At 39.9% G+C, this 16081-nt stretch overlaps 2 protein-coding genes across 3 annotated transcripts in view; one reads left to right on the forward strand and one right to left on the reverse strand.

Annotated features, from left to right (window-relative positions):
• Window positions 1–2787, reverse strand: part of LOC138048280 (rho GTPase-activating protein 15-like) — a 61250-nt gene extending 58463 nt beyond the window's left edge. For both annotated transcript variants that reach the window (XM_068896661.1, XM_068895303.1), the window contains exon 1: window positions 1797–2787. In XM_068896661.1, the coding sequence (XP_068752762.1) occupies window positions 1797–2282 (486 nt within the window). In that variant the 5' untranslated portion in view covers window positions 2283–2787. The remainder of the gene's footprint in view (window positions 1–1796) is intronic.
• A 384-nt stretch (window positions 2788–3171) lies between these two features.
• The window catches only part of LOC138047154 (uncharacterized), a 28298-nt gene continuing 15388 nt past the window's right edge, over window positions 3172–16081 (forward strand). Inside the window, exons 1-6 of the mRNA XM_068894267.1 lie at window positions 3172–3544; window positions 6408–6644; window positions 8463–8795; window positions 10928–11227; window positions 11871–11993; window positions 15804–15925. Of these exons, the coding sequence (XP_068750368.1) occupies window positions 3241–3544; window positions 6408–6644; window positions 8463–8795; window positions 10928–11227; window positions 11871–11993; window positions 15804–15925 (1419 nt within the window). The 5' untranslated portion in view covers window positions 3172–3240. The remainder of the gene's footprint in view (window positions 3545–6407; window positions 6645–8462; window positions 8796–10927; window positions 11228–11870; window positions 11994–15803; window positions 15926–16081) is intronic.

Below are 16081 nucleotides of genomic sequence, written 5' to 3' on the forward strand. Positions count from 1 at the left end.
TATGTTGGAGAGAATGGCAGCCATGCAAATTCCACAAATAACAACACTTCAACTTCTAAACATGGTCAATACTGATAAGGGCTTTCATTGCATTACCTCCTGGTAGTGCACGGAGACTGGGTCGCAATGTGATTCCTAAAAATATCGAAATGCTGCGTCCATGTTTCCCCGTTTTATTTTATGCACACAAAGGCAGTTAAATTCATGTGCATTAGCTTGCGGAAAGTTACGCGACCAAAGAAACATGGTCATACCATCAGCTCTCAAGAGACTTTCTAGTAAAACGTGGTACAATACTATTTGTAATGTGATTTCTTAACCTTGAATTAAATGCTGAAACAAAATATTACTTGTTTGGACGATGTCTGCACTACTGTATCTACAAAATGTCAACATGCCTCACATGCGAGTCTCCTTTTTCCCTGCGTTAATTGCTGAAGGTTTACTTGGTTTTTTGCCAAGTGACAGCAGTGGAGCTCTTGCAACAGGTAAGCAAGACTTTTTCTTCTGGTGTCATCATTCGGAACTCAAGTATTAGGTAGGAATACGAAGTCACTTCAGTGATACAATTAAAATGCATTTCCGTGATGCGATGCTGTATCTCCCATTCATTGCTTATGGTTCTTCCCTAACCCCAATACCTGGATCTTTATGCACTTAAGACGTGCAAGTGAAAAAATATTAACAAACAAACATACCAAAGGTGGTAAATTATTTTCTGAAGTACATGTACACTTTTACTATTCAATATGAAATGTTGATCAGTGACGCACAGGATCAAGAATTGTGACTACTGTCGCCCTTGATCTTGAAGATAAACAGAGTTTAATTAACTTGGAAAAATATGTGATTCCTTTTTTCACTTCATTTACAAAATTAATGGGGACATTAGATTTTCAGTGAGTGATTAACCCATTGACTCCCAGGGTTCCCCATTGACGAGTAAAATCGTCTGGCGTTAGACAGAGTAAAATAGTCTGGCGTTAGACAGAGTAAAATAGAAAGTCTGGCCGGTTTTCGGCCGTTTTGGATGTCGATGGGTTATGGAGACAGTTTTTCAGTGAGTGATTAATGGAGACATTATGATTAACCTATTGACTCCCGAGGGTTCCTCATTGACGAGTAAAATCGTCTGGCGTTAGACAGAGTAAAAAGTCTGGCCGGTTTAGGCAGGTTTGGGTGTTACAGGGTTAATGCAACATTTACTGTCATAAGGTACACACCAGTTTTTTTGGTAAGTTACCTGTGGCACGTTCACATCTTTCATATTGTCATAACTAAGGAAGACCACCTGACTTCTGGGCGAGGGGGGTGCAGGGTGCTGGGTTAATAATTAAGTAATTCTGGGTTCTTGAAAAATTGATTTGGGCTACTACCTTTTAATGTTGGAGCTCCCGCAAAATTTTCTTAGGCAGCAACCTTGCTGTAATGTCACAAGGAATTCGCTTGATGATGAATTTTAATCATACCGTGTTGTGGATTCTTTTGATCAGAGGATCAAAAGTTTTAACTGAGCATTTAAAAGTAAATGAACATTTATATATATGTAAGCTTAATTGATCCAACAATCTTGATCGAGAGGGATCATGATAAGCCCCTATAGATGCAAACCATTAGCTTATATTAGAAAACGTAAGCCGAAACTTGTTTGCAAAATTTTCGGTTTTCAATCGCTTATCAACATTGTTGATTTTTCAACATCGCAACAAACAAACTCGCCTCGGGTTCGCTATAACAATAAAAACGAGCCAAAGGAGAGAAGAAACGTGGGTAGTACTTAATAAAAATAAACTCACCACTTCTAGAGCGTTCGCCAGAGATTTCACATTCGGAACACCACTTTTGTCTCCATTTGACTGTCCCGATACAGAGTTGGTCTCTCGAACGCCTTCTTCAACACTAATATTTTTTCTATAAATATTGTTGTGGTCTGCAGAACTACTCCTGTTGTAATTCCTGTCTGGTATTGTACTTTCTTCGTCGGTTTCCCTGACAGTGATTTCATTGTTTCGACCATATTCATCGTGAATTCCACTTTCTCCATTGTATGGGCGATTATTGTCGAAACTTTCCACGTTTTCGTAAATTGGATTGATGATTTCTTTCATGTAAGAGGCCGGGACGTACATGGGTTCCTGGGTTCCTTTCCTGAGGACATGCCACCAATCCCTATTTGTCTTGTTTAGCAATGTAAACCTCTCTCCGGTAGAAAATGTTATGGTTTTTCCATCTCTTACCTCGTATGAATACGGAAACAAGGCTTCCACAGTTCCATTCGCCATTAAAACTTCTCGGATTGAAGATAATACCCGATTTACAGCAGCTTCGAATTCATAAGAATCTACTGGGTAACGAGGGACGTCCTGGATAATTTACCATCGACGACAAAGCTAAGACCTTTCACGTCACAGAAAACTTGACGGCCATTTTCAACGCAGCTAGCCCAAGACACCTCGCAAGTTAACGATAACCGTCTGAACCAAATGTTTTCAACGTCTTTGATCCAAAATACGAAAGTACAACAGGACAAAGGACAAATGCAATTACTTAGCTTTAGCCTTTACGCAGTTGACATCCAAGGAAACGCATACACATTCACCAATCCTCCAAAACAATACAGCGTGAATCAGTCACGTTGATATACGTCAATACACCCACACATTTGCCTTCGCTTGGCTTGAATTTAACACTTCAGGGAACTATGTGACTCAAAATTTCCGCAAATGCTGCCTAAATAAGAGTCCCCGGAATCTCCAAATAGAGCTTATATTTCGCCAGTCTCTTTGCAATGACCTCGTTTCCGGGACTTAGATATTATGCGAGGAGACTGAATCTAGTTCTCAGTGAAGCGTCGGAAACAGCCTCGTTCCCAGGGTTAGGGTACGAGTAGGAGAGAACCCTGGGAACGAGGTTGCGTCGGAAAGCGAAAATGTGCTGAAAATGTGCCAATTCACCTCGACAAAAATCCAGGAAAAAACCAACCAATTAGAAGCCAAGGAATCGAAACAACAAATCTTCGTCATGTTTCCCGCGTTTCCAAGAAACCATCCGGAAGTAGTTTAAATGGAAGAGGTCCTCACTATCGGGAGGATCCCCAAGCATATTTTTAGCTTTTGACGGCTTTGAACCTAGCTTATTTCTACCCGACGTGGGCGACAAAGTAATTTTTATTTCCTTTGACCTGAGAAGAGTCGACACAAAGACACCTTGGAGACGCATTTTTGATCGATTGAAGATAAAATGGATTCACTGCACAAGAAAGTGCTGTGTAACAAAACAAGCGCGATCATGCTAAGAATTTCTAACCCGTCGGTTTTGGCGGCATTTCTTTCGCGTATCTTCACTTCTTCGGACAAGGAAGAAATTGCAGCGAGACAAACAAATAATGGACCCACGGTTGCAACCCAAGCTTTGATCCACTTGCTAGAGAAGCGAGGGCCAAACGCTTTCCAGGGTTTCATCGATGCTTTAAAAGACGATGCATTCAAACACAATGATTTGGCCGAAGAACTGGAAAATGAAGAAAGAAGGCTGAGTGGACAGGGTAGGTTTCTGCACACTTTCGACACACTTCCAGTTGTCACGTTATGAACATCGTTATTTCGATCGTGGGTTGGACAGCAAACAATGTCCCAGCATTGGGGTATATTGTGCGTGAGACTCTGCGCAATCCATCCCGTTTAATCACTTCGCCAGTGTTGTTAATATTCAAAAGATAACTTCGCTTTCCAAATTCAAGACTCCACTTTTCCATCTTTATGATCTACAGTCTGAAATTATGTAAAGAGATTGGCAGCATCCTAATTGGCATTGTGGTGAGAACACTCGCCTCGATCCCACCAGGGCTAGGCCTACTGTAGGTTCCCCCCCCCCCCCCCCTGCTACGAGAGGCTTTCCTCCGAGGACTACGGTTTTCCTTTCTCCTCAAAAACCAACATTTGATTTGAGTTGATCTCTGTGCTGGAGGACTTGAATAAATAAAAAGTTACTTCCAATTTTATATTCTACATGTACCTGTGATTTGTGAATTTTATCCTAGTTAATTATTAACTTGCTACTGTTATTTGAACTTGAGCATAATACCTGACCTAACTGGGTAAATCCTAACCTAACCTAATGCTAACCTACCCGTATATGTACTGTACCCTGCATTTGGCTGATTCGATATTCAATTCCCTTCTCCTTTTCTAACCTCTTGTTACAACCATCTGTTCTTGCATTTATTCAGAGACAATTGATACTAATTTCTTCAGATCATTATTGCCTTTTGTCCACCCATGGCTTTCTCTATCCGTTGAATAATACTCGCTCGGTATTTTCTTCTTCCAGTATCCTTCTATTCTTGTTGTCTCTTTGTTCTGCTTCAGCTTACTCTTCAATGCCTTCCATTGCTCCACAGTTTCTACTTCAAAAAATTGGCCGTTGGCAAAACGTGGATCAGAGTGGACCAGACCGGTGTCGCAGTGATATGTGTAACCCTGTGATATGTGTATCCCCGCACACATATCACTAGTGATATGTGTATCCCCTCTAATATGGCGGCCAGTGATATGTGTATCCCCCACCCCCCACCCCCCTCCCCTCCAAAAAATAATTAATTACGGCTAGCTTGTGTTAATGGACGGAAATCGGTGAACACAGATCAGACATGATTTTTTCAAGGTACCAACACTAGAAACCATTTATTTGCAACTGAACCATCTTCCACAATCAGAACTGTAAAGACACGACTTATGGACCAGTAGCAAACATCAAACAATCTACTGGAAATGTAAAGGAATCAAAATTGTCATTAAAACAAAAATATATCTTGGGGATACACATATCACTGATGACCACAATCATAGTGATATCGGCGTTCTCACCTGTCTAGCAAATTACTAGCTACTAGCTTTTTTTCTGGCTAGTACGTACGTAAGTGCATGAAATATTCCATCAACTGACAGCAAGTATTATTGATTCCCAATTATCACTGACAAATTTAAAAACAAGACAGACGACAGCGCGCTAGCCAGGAGATACACATATCACTGAGATCGCCAGTTCAGTGATATGTGTATCCCCAACATATCTCGGGGCTACGCTTATCACGGTACTCGTAGTCAGTGATATATTTTATATTTTGGATCGGTTGAAACTTTAAAATATAAACCCACAAAATCTGTCCCTCGTAGCCTCCATGTTTTCCTTGAAGCCTTTGGAGGCCCGGGTACAAAGCTTCAGTGTTTTTTGGGGGATCACATATCACTAGTGATATGTGTGCGGGGATACACATGTCACGGGGGTACACACTGCCACACCGGATCGGATCAGATTGACAATACTTGGACTGGATCAATAACACTCCCAAAAGTAGATGGTCACCAGACAACTTGCTGAAGACAGGAGAAGTCGAATTCTGTGCCTTTCTTTCTTGTGTAGTCGTCTCCTTATTATTGAGAATCGTCGAAGTGTTTTTTATCCAGAGGTGATTACTAATTCCAAGGCAGAATTATGGAAGATATGATGTGACGAATTGACATCAATAAGCAAATTGACTACATACGCAACGGTCTTCTTCTTCAAACATGAAAACTGACAACAATTTTTTACTTTACCCCAGTCCCAATTGCACAATAGCCTGATTTAGCAAGAGAAAGTGAACGTCAGTTGACCAAAGGAGAGCCCGCAGAATACATGTAGTTGGGATTCTACTCTAACATAAACTAATGGATATTTTTGCTGCACACCCCATCATCAACTGACATTCCCGAGAGAAAGGCACAGAATTCGAGCACATTGTCTGGTGTCATTGATCCGGTCCAAGTTTTGTCAATCTGATCTTATCCAGTCCAGTCCGATCCGGGTCTGAACCAGTCCGATGTGGTCCAATTCAGTCCGATCCACATTTTGCCAACGGCCCAAATCCTAACCCTTACCCTAAACCTTCAAATAAAGTTAATTCTTTCCTTTTTTCCTTTCCTTCAGACTACTTCTAATTCCAAACCAATTCAACAACCTTGCCAACTTTCTCCCCCACACCTCCTAAACAATGTTGAAGGCCAAACCTTGCACAACATTTTTTGATAAGTGCTTGACCCCGGGGACATAACATATTTGTCCTGGTGGGGAGTAGCCTACGTGTAGCCGTACCCTACCCCCCGAAGCAAAAATCGGGGGTAGGGTACGACTACACATAGGCTAGGTGGGGAGGAGGGTCAATGAAACAATAATTTTCTTTGAAAGATGGTGATTCTATTACATTCCATATCACTCCCAGCATTTAAAAGTTTACTTAAATTAATTAAGGCAACTGATCCGTTATGGTTTGCTTCTCGTTTCCTTTTGTTTTTATGCGACCTGTTTTTGCCTTTTTTTGTGGTACTTTTCTACAAAAAGTAAAAGTTGTTTTAATTACCCTCCACCAGACATGAGAAGATCACAGAGTCTTCCTACAGATTCAGAGGAACCTATGGAAGAGCAGTTTAGTAGAAGAGGATTGTCACCCCCACCACACTCAGCACCTGCTAGCTCGAGTGACTCTGAAATGTATAAGTTCAGTCCAGTGCCGCAATCACCTGTCTACAACCATGCTCATGAATTGCCAGAGATTGGTCGCGAGTCAAATTACCAAGAACAGTCATCTCCACCTGTGATCACACTAGGTAAGGAATATAGACAGGACCCACCACACATTAGCCTATAATATTATAGATCTAGCCTACATTTATTAGCATCTGCAATCATCATCATGTCATTATTACTTAGGATACAAATACAAAATGGTGTTTGCATAGGAAATCATATAAACTTGCTCATGCATTTCATGATTTATGGGCATAAGTGATGTTTTCAATAACTGAAAGTTCTCAAATTGCACTCACGTATGGCTTATACAATTTGAGAACTTGTTGAGATTACGGAATCAGGTACCAATTTCTTCCAATTCACTGAATGTTTGTACAGGTTTTAATTGGTGCCGATTGAAATGGAATCGGCAACGCCTCGCACATTTTCATTGGGCTGTAGTAATTAACCAATAATAAGCTTATCTATAAAGAGTTCAAATATAGGTGGTTTTGCTTTGCAATACTGACCTCAACATTTCTCATACACTCAAAATATTGGCCATAAAGTAGCAAAATGAGGCAAACATCTACAAACAACAGTCGTGGTCGAAATTGATGCTTTACCATATTACCGGTACTCATTTAGCCACAGAAGCAACCAGTTTGAGAGAGCGAACTCTGACCAACTGAGACACAGGCACCCCAAGCTCAGTGTGAGGGAAAGCCAAGAAAATTATAAGGATCTGTATGGGAATCCCGATAAAAGACCTGAAGAGATAATTATTTTTACGAAAAGATTCTCAATTAAAAAGGCTAACCTTATTGCCATTATATTGTGGGTCGCCTTCTTCCTGTGCATTTTTTTTCCAGATTCGATGCAAATTAAGCCATTATCAGTTCCTCTGTTGTAGTAAAATACCAAGGCTGAACACTCAGTTCTCAGGAGCCCACCAAGGAGGCCAGTTGGGATTCTTAACAGTTGTCGTTGTTGTGTTCTGTCGTTTCGTTGATTGTGTTTCATTGGCCCTGAAAAGCCCCTATGGGGAGTGGTCACTTAAGTAATGTATTGTATTGCTTGGTCCTATGACAGTGTGGAGAAATAGGACATTATGGTGCATTATCACCACAGTCGATAACTGCAAAACATATTCGGGACATTTGTAAAATGACCTGATTAGAATGAGTCCTCCATCGATTCGTTGGAACACAATAATTAATTAATTTAATTCAATTTGGCAAGCAGGGAGGGGAGCCTTCAGGGGATACTTAGTAAATCTCTCACCTAAAGCTGTAATAATATATAGTTTTCTATCTATGTACATGTATCGCTTTTTTAATGCATAGGGACAACAATAAGTATTAGGGAATTACATCATTTTATTCAGAGAGTTACTTTATGAATTTGTTGGTAGATTTCAATCAACACGAAAATTTCGTAAGAAATCATGCACACTGGAAATTTTCCGAATCAAGCAAAGCTGGCCATAAATTTTGTGAGCAAAGGGACCACTTCTCTCACACCGCTGGGAGCCATGCCAAGCCGAACCACACAGCCTGACCTTTATTTATTTAACATAACATAATTGTCTTACAATTATGACACAAAAAAGTGGCTAGAGAATATTAAAGTTCACCTCAACTGAACACATTCTACAAGTACTTCACAGGTGGGTGGGCGGGGCATGTCAGGCAATGGCAGATGACAAAACAAAAACTGAAACTTTACACGAGCCACGTGACCTGAAACCCCCCGCATACCTGTACCCAGACTCCCAGCCGTGTGTGAGAAAAACGTTTTCTGCTTCTTTCGTTCCTCAGCCAGCAGAAAACCACACTCCATGTGGTTACTGGCTGCCACAGAAAAAAAAACATTTTGACAACACTGATTGTTAATATGTATAATTTATCACACAGGCACACTAGTTAAGGACATCCCTTACAGTCTGCGTGCAAAAATTGAAAAGATGATGAACGTACCTGATGCCAGGAACCATGATTGGAGAGGAGTCGCTGGTGCCATGGGTATGTCAACTGAGGATGTCAGACAATTGGAGGGTGAAGCAAAAGGGAGAATGACAGGCCTGTTTGAGATAATGATACAAACAAAAAAGAGTGTTAAGGATCTCTTGGAATTGATGAAAAATACAGATGTTCAGAGACTGGATGTTGTCGATGAAATTCGCAGAGGCTGCAAGCTTCCTGCACAAGATGTGATGGAAACAGACAGTGCAGAAACCCAAGTTTCAGGTTCAATATATTTTCTTTTTGTGTATAATTGCAATCTGTATGTTTTTGATAAAGGAGGGGAAATTAATTAGTAGTACGTGTATTACAGACCATGGGGCACCCGGCGTGACTTCATCATAAAACTCTTGTTCTTCTAAATAATTATATGTGACCACGTACTGTCAGGCTTAAGACGTGATCTTAAAGCCTATAAAATCAAGAACTTTCAGTATATTTGTGCCTTAATTATTCAAATTAAATATTGAAAACCCTTGTTCAATGAAATAATTAGTGGCCAATTTTATTTGGAAGAATAAACTTGAACCTTGAATATCCCTAAAAGTCAGTGTCGCAGAATGATCCCACTTTTGCCATAATCTCTGATTTTTCAATTCGAATATTAGCAGTGATATGTTGGACTGCATCAATCTGAGCCAGTTGATTATTATTTTATCTCAGAGTCTAGGCTGCTGCATGGAACTGTACAAAACTTAATGAAACATCTTCAGTATGATCAGACTCTAGTTTCCAGTATGAAAATACTGGTGCTGTCAGGATGAAAATGTCATCTTAATGCCAACTCAAAAAAAAATTGGCACGTACTGTATACATGTAATATATTTTGATTTTCTTGCTCAATTAACTCACAGTTAGATTGTACAGTGAAGTAATTCGTACCATCATCCCCACGATTTAACCCACCTTGTTTTGGAAACATTTTTTCAAAATCAAGGCAAAGTGTACAAGAAAATTGGAAATAAGTGTGCACATTTTAATGTCTCATTCATTAATTTTCAATGCAGTATCCAGCCAAGTAAATGGCCAGATATGATCGATGCAATCAATTTTTGAGGCATGCTGAAAGAAACGACAAAAATGGGCGGGGCCTATACATTTAACTTATTAAAATATACAATGTGGCTTGCAAACAGTTGCGATGGGTCAGAGATGTCAAGTCAAAGTGCCTTTATAACGGGATATTTGTCAACTTGAAGCTCTACATCTCATAATAGTATTTTAGTAATCAGCTTCAATTCCTCTTGAATGTGAACTCATCAATAATTAAATTTATTGCTTGCATTGAGTTGAAATTGAATGAATCTTTGAATAATTTTGTTTTGGAATATAGGAAATTACGTTGTTATATATTCTAACTGCAGAATGGACATGAAATGAAAGTTATTAAGTGCTACTATGAATTAAAAAATAATTATCACAGTGACTGCCTTTTTTTTATTTCCTTTTTTTTTATTGCTTAACACTTGACTGGCAGAATTTTGAGCTTTGATTTTTATCCAAAGGTTGTTTACTTTGAGTGAAAGTTTTGGATTTCATATCGGTCCGTCACGTTCAAAACTGACCAATTGGACTTCAGAGGGTTGGATCTAGGGAAAAGTGACGTCATTAATACTCACAAGCTTAAAATGTCAGTGTGTAATTTAACGCAGCTTATTATAATTACATGCAAAACACATTGTCAAGTTTAATAGTCTGAAAGGCTGAAAAGACTGTGCTACAAATTAATTCAGCCGTGTACACAAGTATTATATCCTTAAACTACATGATTGTATTGAGTCTTTGACGTCATTTTCTCCTTGATTCAGCTCTCTCAAAATATTAAAGTTTAACTTAGTAATGGTGGACCATTAATTATAATAAATAGGGAAATTCCAGTTAAAGAATTACAGGTGCCTTTTTTTAAAATCAGGGCGTAAAACTTTGGTCACTTTGTGACACAGTTTTGAAATCCAAAGAAAAAGAAGATTGATTTTTTGGGCATAGTACGTAGCACTTTAAAGCAATTTCAGCAGTTCTGCCAGCAATCCTGAAATATCCAGGCGCGAAAGGGAATCAAACCCAATTTGACTGTGGAATTTGCACTGCATTGCTCTACCAACTGAGTTTAATAAGTTATCACACATTTGCCAGTTCAAGTTACATGTATATCCTGTAAGAGTGGAATGAAATGGATTTTTTAGAATATTATATATGTATGAAACTTCATCTTAAAGTTTGATTCTAACTAATTCATTTCATGAATAAAATATTACTTTCTTGCAAGGTTTGAAATAATACTGTAATATATTACTCAGTGGTATCCTGAGCTGTTTCTTTAAATATTTCAAAATAAAAAATAATATTAATTTTCTCAGATTCCAAGAAAGTGGCATACAGTCAAGAAAGTTCCAAATCCCCAACCAACTTGAAACCTTTGCCACCGAACCCCATACAAGAATCTCAGGGTGCTAAAGATACCAATAGCAAAGTGACTACTTGCAGTCCAGTTCAGGAAGAGCATGGTGATTCAAAAGGTAGAGGACAAGCAGAACTGGACACAAAACCAGATGCACGTACGCCGACTCAAGTAGAGGACGATGATGACCTCAAACAAAGTCATCAGCTTCCCTGCCAAGAAGAGAATAATGTCGCTGAAGACGTTTTTTATAATGCAGGTATTGGATGATTTTGTGAACTTTGGTTTAACATTAGAAAGATCTGTTGTCACATCATTCAAGCTCTCTTTTGTAACTGTCTAATCTCACAGGACCTTACATGTATCTGGTGCACTCATGTCAATTACATTGTATATAACCCATGCATTCACTCCAGGGAGCAAGACTAACCAGTTTTTACTCTGTCTTGCTAATGCCAGACACTTTTTCCTTGTCAACTGGGGGAGTTCTGGGACACCTGGGGTTAAAGTCAATTTTGTGCCACAGTTTGTAGCATCTTATCACCTCTCCAAAGTTGTTTCATTTTAATTTGCCTTGTAAAAAAGGTTGTTATATAAAACAAATTGGAGAACAACATTTTATTGGTAGTTTTTATCTACTGGTAATATAAGGCTGTAACTCAAACTTTATTATACAATAAAGGTCATTTCAGTATTTTTTAAATCCATGCCTTGAGATTCAATCTTCAATCGGTAACTTTTGTTCAGTATCTGTGGTTGCTTCTCTTTTTTTACACCCACTGTGAAACAGGGTCTCAGAGAACTTTCAAATTTAAGTCAATGAGAACAACTTTAATATTTTTCTCAACTTTCTCAATCCCAAATGTATTCAAGACAATGTTAACATTATTTTTTCTTAACAGAAGACAATGAAGTGAAAAAGTATGCCCTCCTTATAAGTTGTTGTGGAAATAGTTCCAAAGAAAAAAAGCATGATACTGAGCTGCGAAAGCTGAGAGATGTGCTTGAAGATGCAGGATATGAAGGTATTTTTTGACCCTCTTTTGATTCGACATCCTTGAGTGCTGGACCTGACTTTTTAATGCTCCGTTTGTCAAAAAATTCTACTGAAAATTATGAGTGTTAGTTTTTGGAGAAGCATATGCCAATATATAAGTTTTCTTTTGGAAATGCAATAATATTTTTAAACACTCAATGAAATACTAAGTGAGCTTTCACACGAAAACATGATTGTGGTGTATTGACAATAAACAAAACAAACTATCAAGATGGCGGAACCAGGAATTTAATGAAAAACGAAAACCTTGTGTACCTCCATATATGGTGGATCACATGACCCACAATGTACATGTACAGGGCACCCTAGAGAAAACCTAAGAATTTCCTCCCCCACAAATTTACAAAGTATGAGGTAAACAGGGTACAGATTAAGATCAAAAACAAAATGGTATAAATTCAATAAAACTAGTGTCCAAACTTTCTAACAGTTCATAGTGAGCATACAGTTCAGTCACAAACATAGCTCTTCAATCACTGAGGTGGTTTGACAACTCTGACAACTCTGACAACTCTGGTAGAAACAGGCTCCTTGTCTTTGAATCAAATGTTGACTGTAAAGTCCAGAGGAATGTACCGTATATCCTCTTCCAGGATCACTTCTGGCAGTCATTATCTTATATCATCTTTATTTACCCTTGGATTTTTAGAGTAGCTTGGTGTTGCTAATATCTCTGAGCATTTACCCTCCCGACCATGATACACCACAATAGACAGACCACAACACTGGGAACTACATGCCCTACTCTTTACAACAAGTGTGCGGGTTCTTTTACGTCCCACAGGATTATGAACATTGAAGGGTTGTGAGACGGGACCTCCGGCTTATTGTCCTTATCCGAGAAGACTAGAGAGTCTAACCATTTGCAGATGTAATTACAAAGGCAGCACTTTCTCCTCAGTTATTTAAAGACCCTGAGTGCTGGCTCCTCCAGCGTAGGCCCTACCACCAAGGAATTCCTTAGGTCTATGGCTGCAGGAACCACACAATGTCCAGTCACTTCGGCTGAAAATGGCTGAAGGTTGCTGTGGCGAAGCTGTTCTACATGATGCTTTCAGGTGTGGTCGTTCATCTTCCCTTGGTACAGAACGGGGCCCTATTCGCTCAGCCATTGTGCCTTGCAGCCATTTGAGGAAAATTCCACAATGCCATTTTCTTTCATGGAAGACTTGAAAACCCCTGATGTGAACTGAGGTCCATTGTCAGACATGATTTGATCAGGGAGCCTCAAGCAGGCAAACAGAGAGCATAGTGTGTTACCTGTCTATTCAGCAGAAGTATTATCCATCATGAAAATTTTGGGTCACTTGCTGTGTGAATCAATCACCACCATAAGCATCTTCCCCTTAACAGACCCGGCAAAATCCACATGAAGCCGCTGCCAGGGAAGGGCGGGAAACTCCCAACGATGCAGAGGTGACAGGGCTGGATTGTTCGCAGCTTCCTGACACCCAACACAATTTTTCAGACAGTACTTTCGATTTCTTTGTCAATATTTGGCCACCAAACATACCCACGAGACACCCCCTTTATTTTGATCATACTGGTGTGCCCTTCATGAAGTGTTTCCAGAACCCTCTCTCTCAATTTAGCTGGCACAGTTACTCTACTTCCCCACATCAGAATTCCATGACAGACTGAGATTTCGCTGCTATGGTTTACGAGCCAATGCCAATGGCCGAACTTTCCAGAACCAGGGCTTTGCACCCTCTTTAGGGTGGAGTCATGCCTTTATATTCTTAAGCATTCCTAGCCCATCAGAGAACACATTTGCATGTTTGTTCAAGACTTCCTCTGAGGCAAGAGCAATATCAGCAGCGTCTAACTGAAACAGAGGCGAATTCAGCTGGATGGACTCCAGCCCTTCTCTGCCAAAAGGGGTAGATCCCTCACTCACCCTACGTCATAAATTGGGAGCTCCTTCAACTGCCCATTGTATTCAACTTTAACAGCACAAAACCCAAGTGGTTTCACTACAGTGTACCTCCCCAGTGAAGGTACGCAGGTTCAATGTAGTGTTCTTTAGGGGTACATGACGTAGGGACTTGTGGTACAACCCCTCACTCATAACTGACACTGCTGAACCTGTGTCCAGTTCCATGGGTACCTCTCTCCCCTCAAGGAGGACCTTTAGGGTAAAAGGTTTTCTATTAGAATTACCAGCCATAAGTTCACCATACTCTCCTTCATTTTCTTCTGAGTCTGCACCCTTCATTACATTTACCCCGGCCTCAACTGTTTTCTAAGCACACGCTCGCTGCGTGTGTCCAACAATACCACAATGAAAACAATGCTCTTTGCTAAATTGGGACTTATTTGGATGGTGAGAGCCTGTGCAAAGGTAACAAGACTTAAATGCCGTTGTGTCTCTACCCCGCAAACCCTGTTGCTTTGGTAGGTTATAAGTATTTAGTTGAACATTTTGGCTTCCTTTGGTTATAGATAGGTTGAGTTTATGGACTTGAGCACTTAGCTCCTGCTCTCCTTGAAGCACCTGACCGTCTTTGTTGGCCTGCTCTAAGGCCAAACACTTCTGGACTGCGAGATCGAAGGATGGTTCAGCAAATTTCACCTTCAGCAACTCCGTTATGATCTTGGAGTCATGAATGCCCAAAACTATAATGGTCGCGAAGGCTCTCGTTCGGCATTGCCTCCCCAAACTTACATTCAGTGGCTAAGTGCTTCCAGGTGGCTACATAGTGATTAGCTGGCTCACCTTGATTCCTTGCACGGTTATCAAACTTGTACCTGGCTACCAGCCAGCCAGATTTTTCGGGTTTCAATTGTCTTTGCAGTTTCTCCACGATCATCTCGTACGTGACTGCATCCTCTTTTAGCAATGCTGGCCCCACCAGGTCTTCAACTAGTTGATTAGTCTCTGCCGGAAAATTTGTCAACAGAACTGCCTTCTTTGTTTGAAACTCTGTTAGCAAGGAAATAAAAGTCCAGTTCCTCAGTGTAGGACTCCCAATCCATTCCCACCATGTATTTTGTCACTTTGCTGATACAGCTTGATTTCTACTCGTACTTGGTGCTTGCCTGTGCTTGATCAAAGCAATCCCAAAGAAAACCTTGTCACCAGTTGTGATGTATTCACAACAAACAAAACAAACTATCAAGATGGCAGAACCACGAATTTAATGAAAGACAAAAACCTCGTGTACCACCATTATACACTTTATGGTAAATCACATGACCCACAATGTACAGGGCACCCAATGGAAACCCTAACAATGATATCTTCACACATGAAGATAACAATCATGTTATTGTGAAATTATTTAGAATTTCATTGGTGTTTATAAAAACAATAATAAATAGAATGTTACATGGTCCCTTGGAGATACCAAATTTCTCTTCTCGTGTTGAAGAATATTTCATGAGTGAGCGCATTTTTTTTTTCAGCACTCAAAGAGAACTTTTGTATCTGCATGTAGCATGCGTAAATTAAGGCCCACTTTCATCTGACAGGCTTTTTGACTGTTTGTTTTGGTTATGAAAATTCGCATTGCTTATCGCAGGAATCTGATTGCCATGGATGAATTTCAGCTTAAAGGTGGGGTGTTATTAATATTGGTCAAAATAATCAGGCTAAAAGAAAAAAGGTAAGGGTCTTCCAAAATAATTAAAGAGAGAGGAGGCCTCAGGTTTTTGGGTCTTCATCTTCAGGGAGCTTCACATATAAGCTACAAAACCAACAAAGTGACCAGACTGGTACAATCAGAACCATGCAGTTGTAAAACTACTGTTTGTTTTTTTTTTCTTTTTGGCTTATTAGTCATTTGCAAACGCCAATGCAAGGTAGCAGATTTGCTCCACACAGTTCGTTCATATCTGAGGCAATGCAAGGATTCTGGAAAAATTATGTCCTTTGTTTATCTTGTCGGCGCTACAGTGCATGTAAGTTGAATTTCCTCAACTCCTGGAAATCTAAAACCTGGAGATTTCTTCTTTGTATCAACCCGCCCTAAAATGTACCCACCCCCTTCCCTCAGGAATTGGGCCAACCCAGAACTTGACACCCCATAAATTAACCCTCTCTCCCTTAAAAAAAAA

The sequence above is a fragment of the Montipora capricornis genome, chromosome 1 (assembly GCF_036669925.1).
Source record: "Montipora capricornis isolate CH-2021 chromosome 1, ASM3666992v2, whole genome shotgun sequence".
In the NCBI taxonomy this organism is placed as follows: domain Eukaryota; kingdom Metazoa; phylum Cnidaria; class Anthozoa; order Scleractinia; family Acroporidae; genus Montipora; species Montipora capricornis.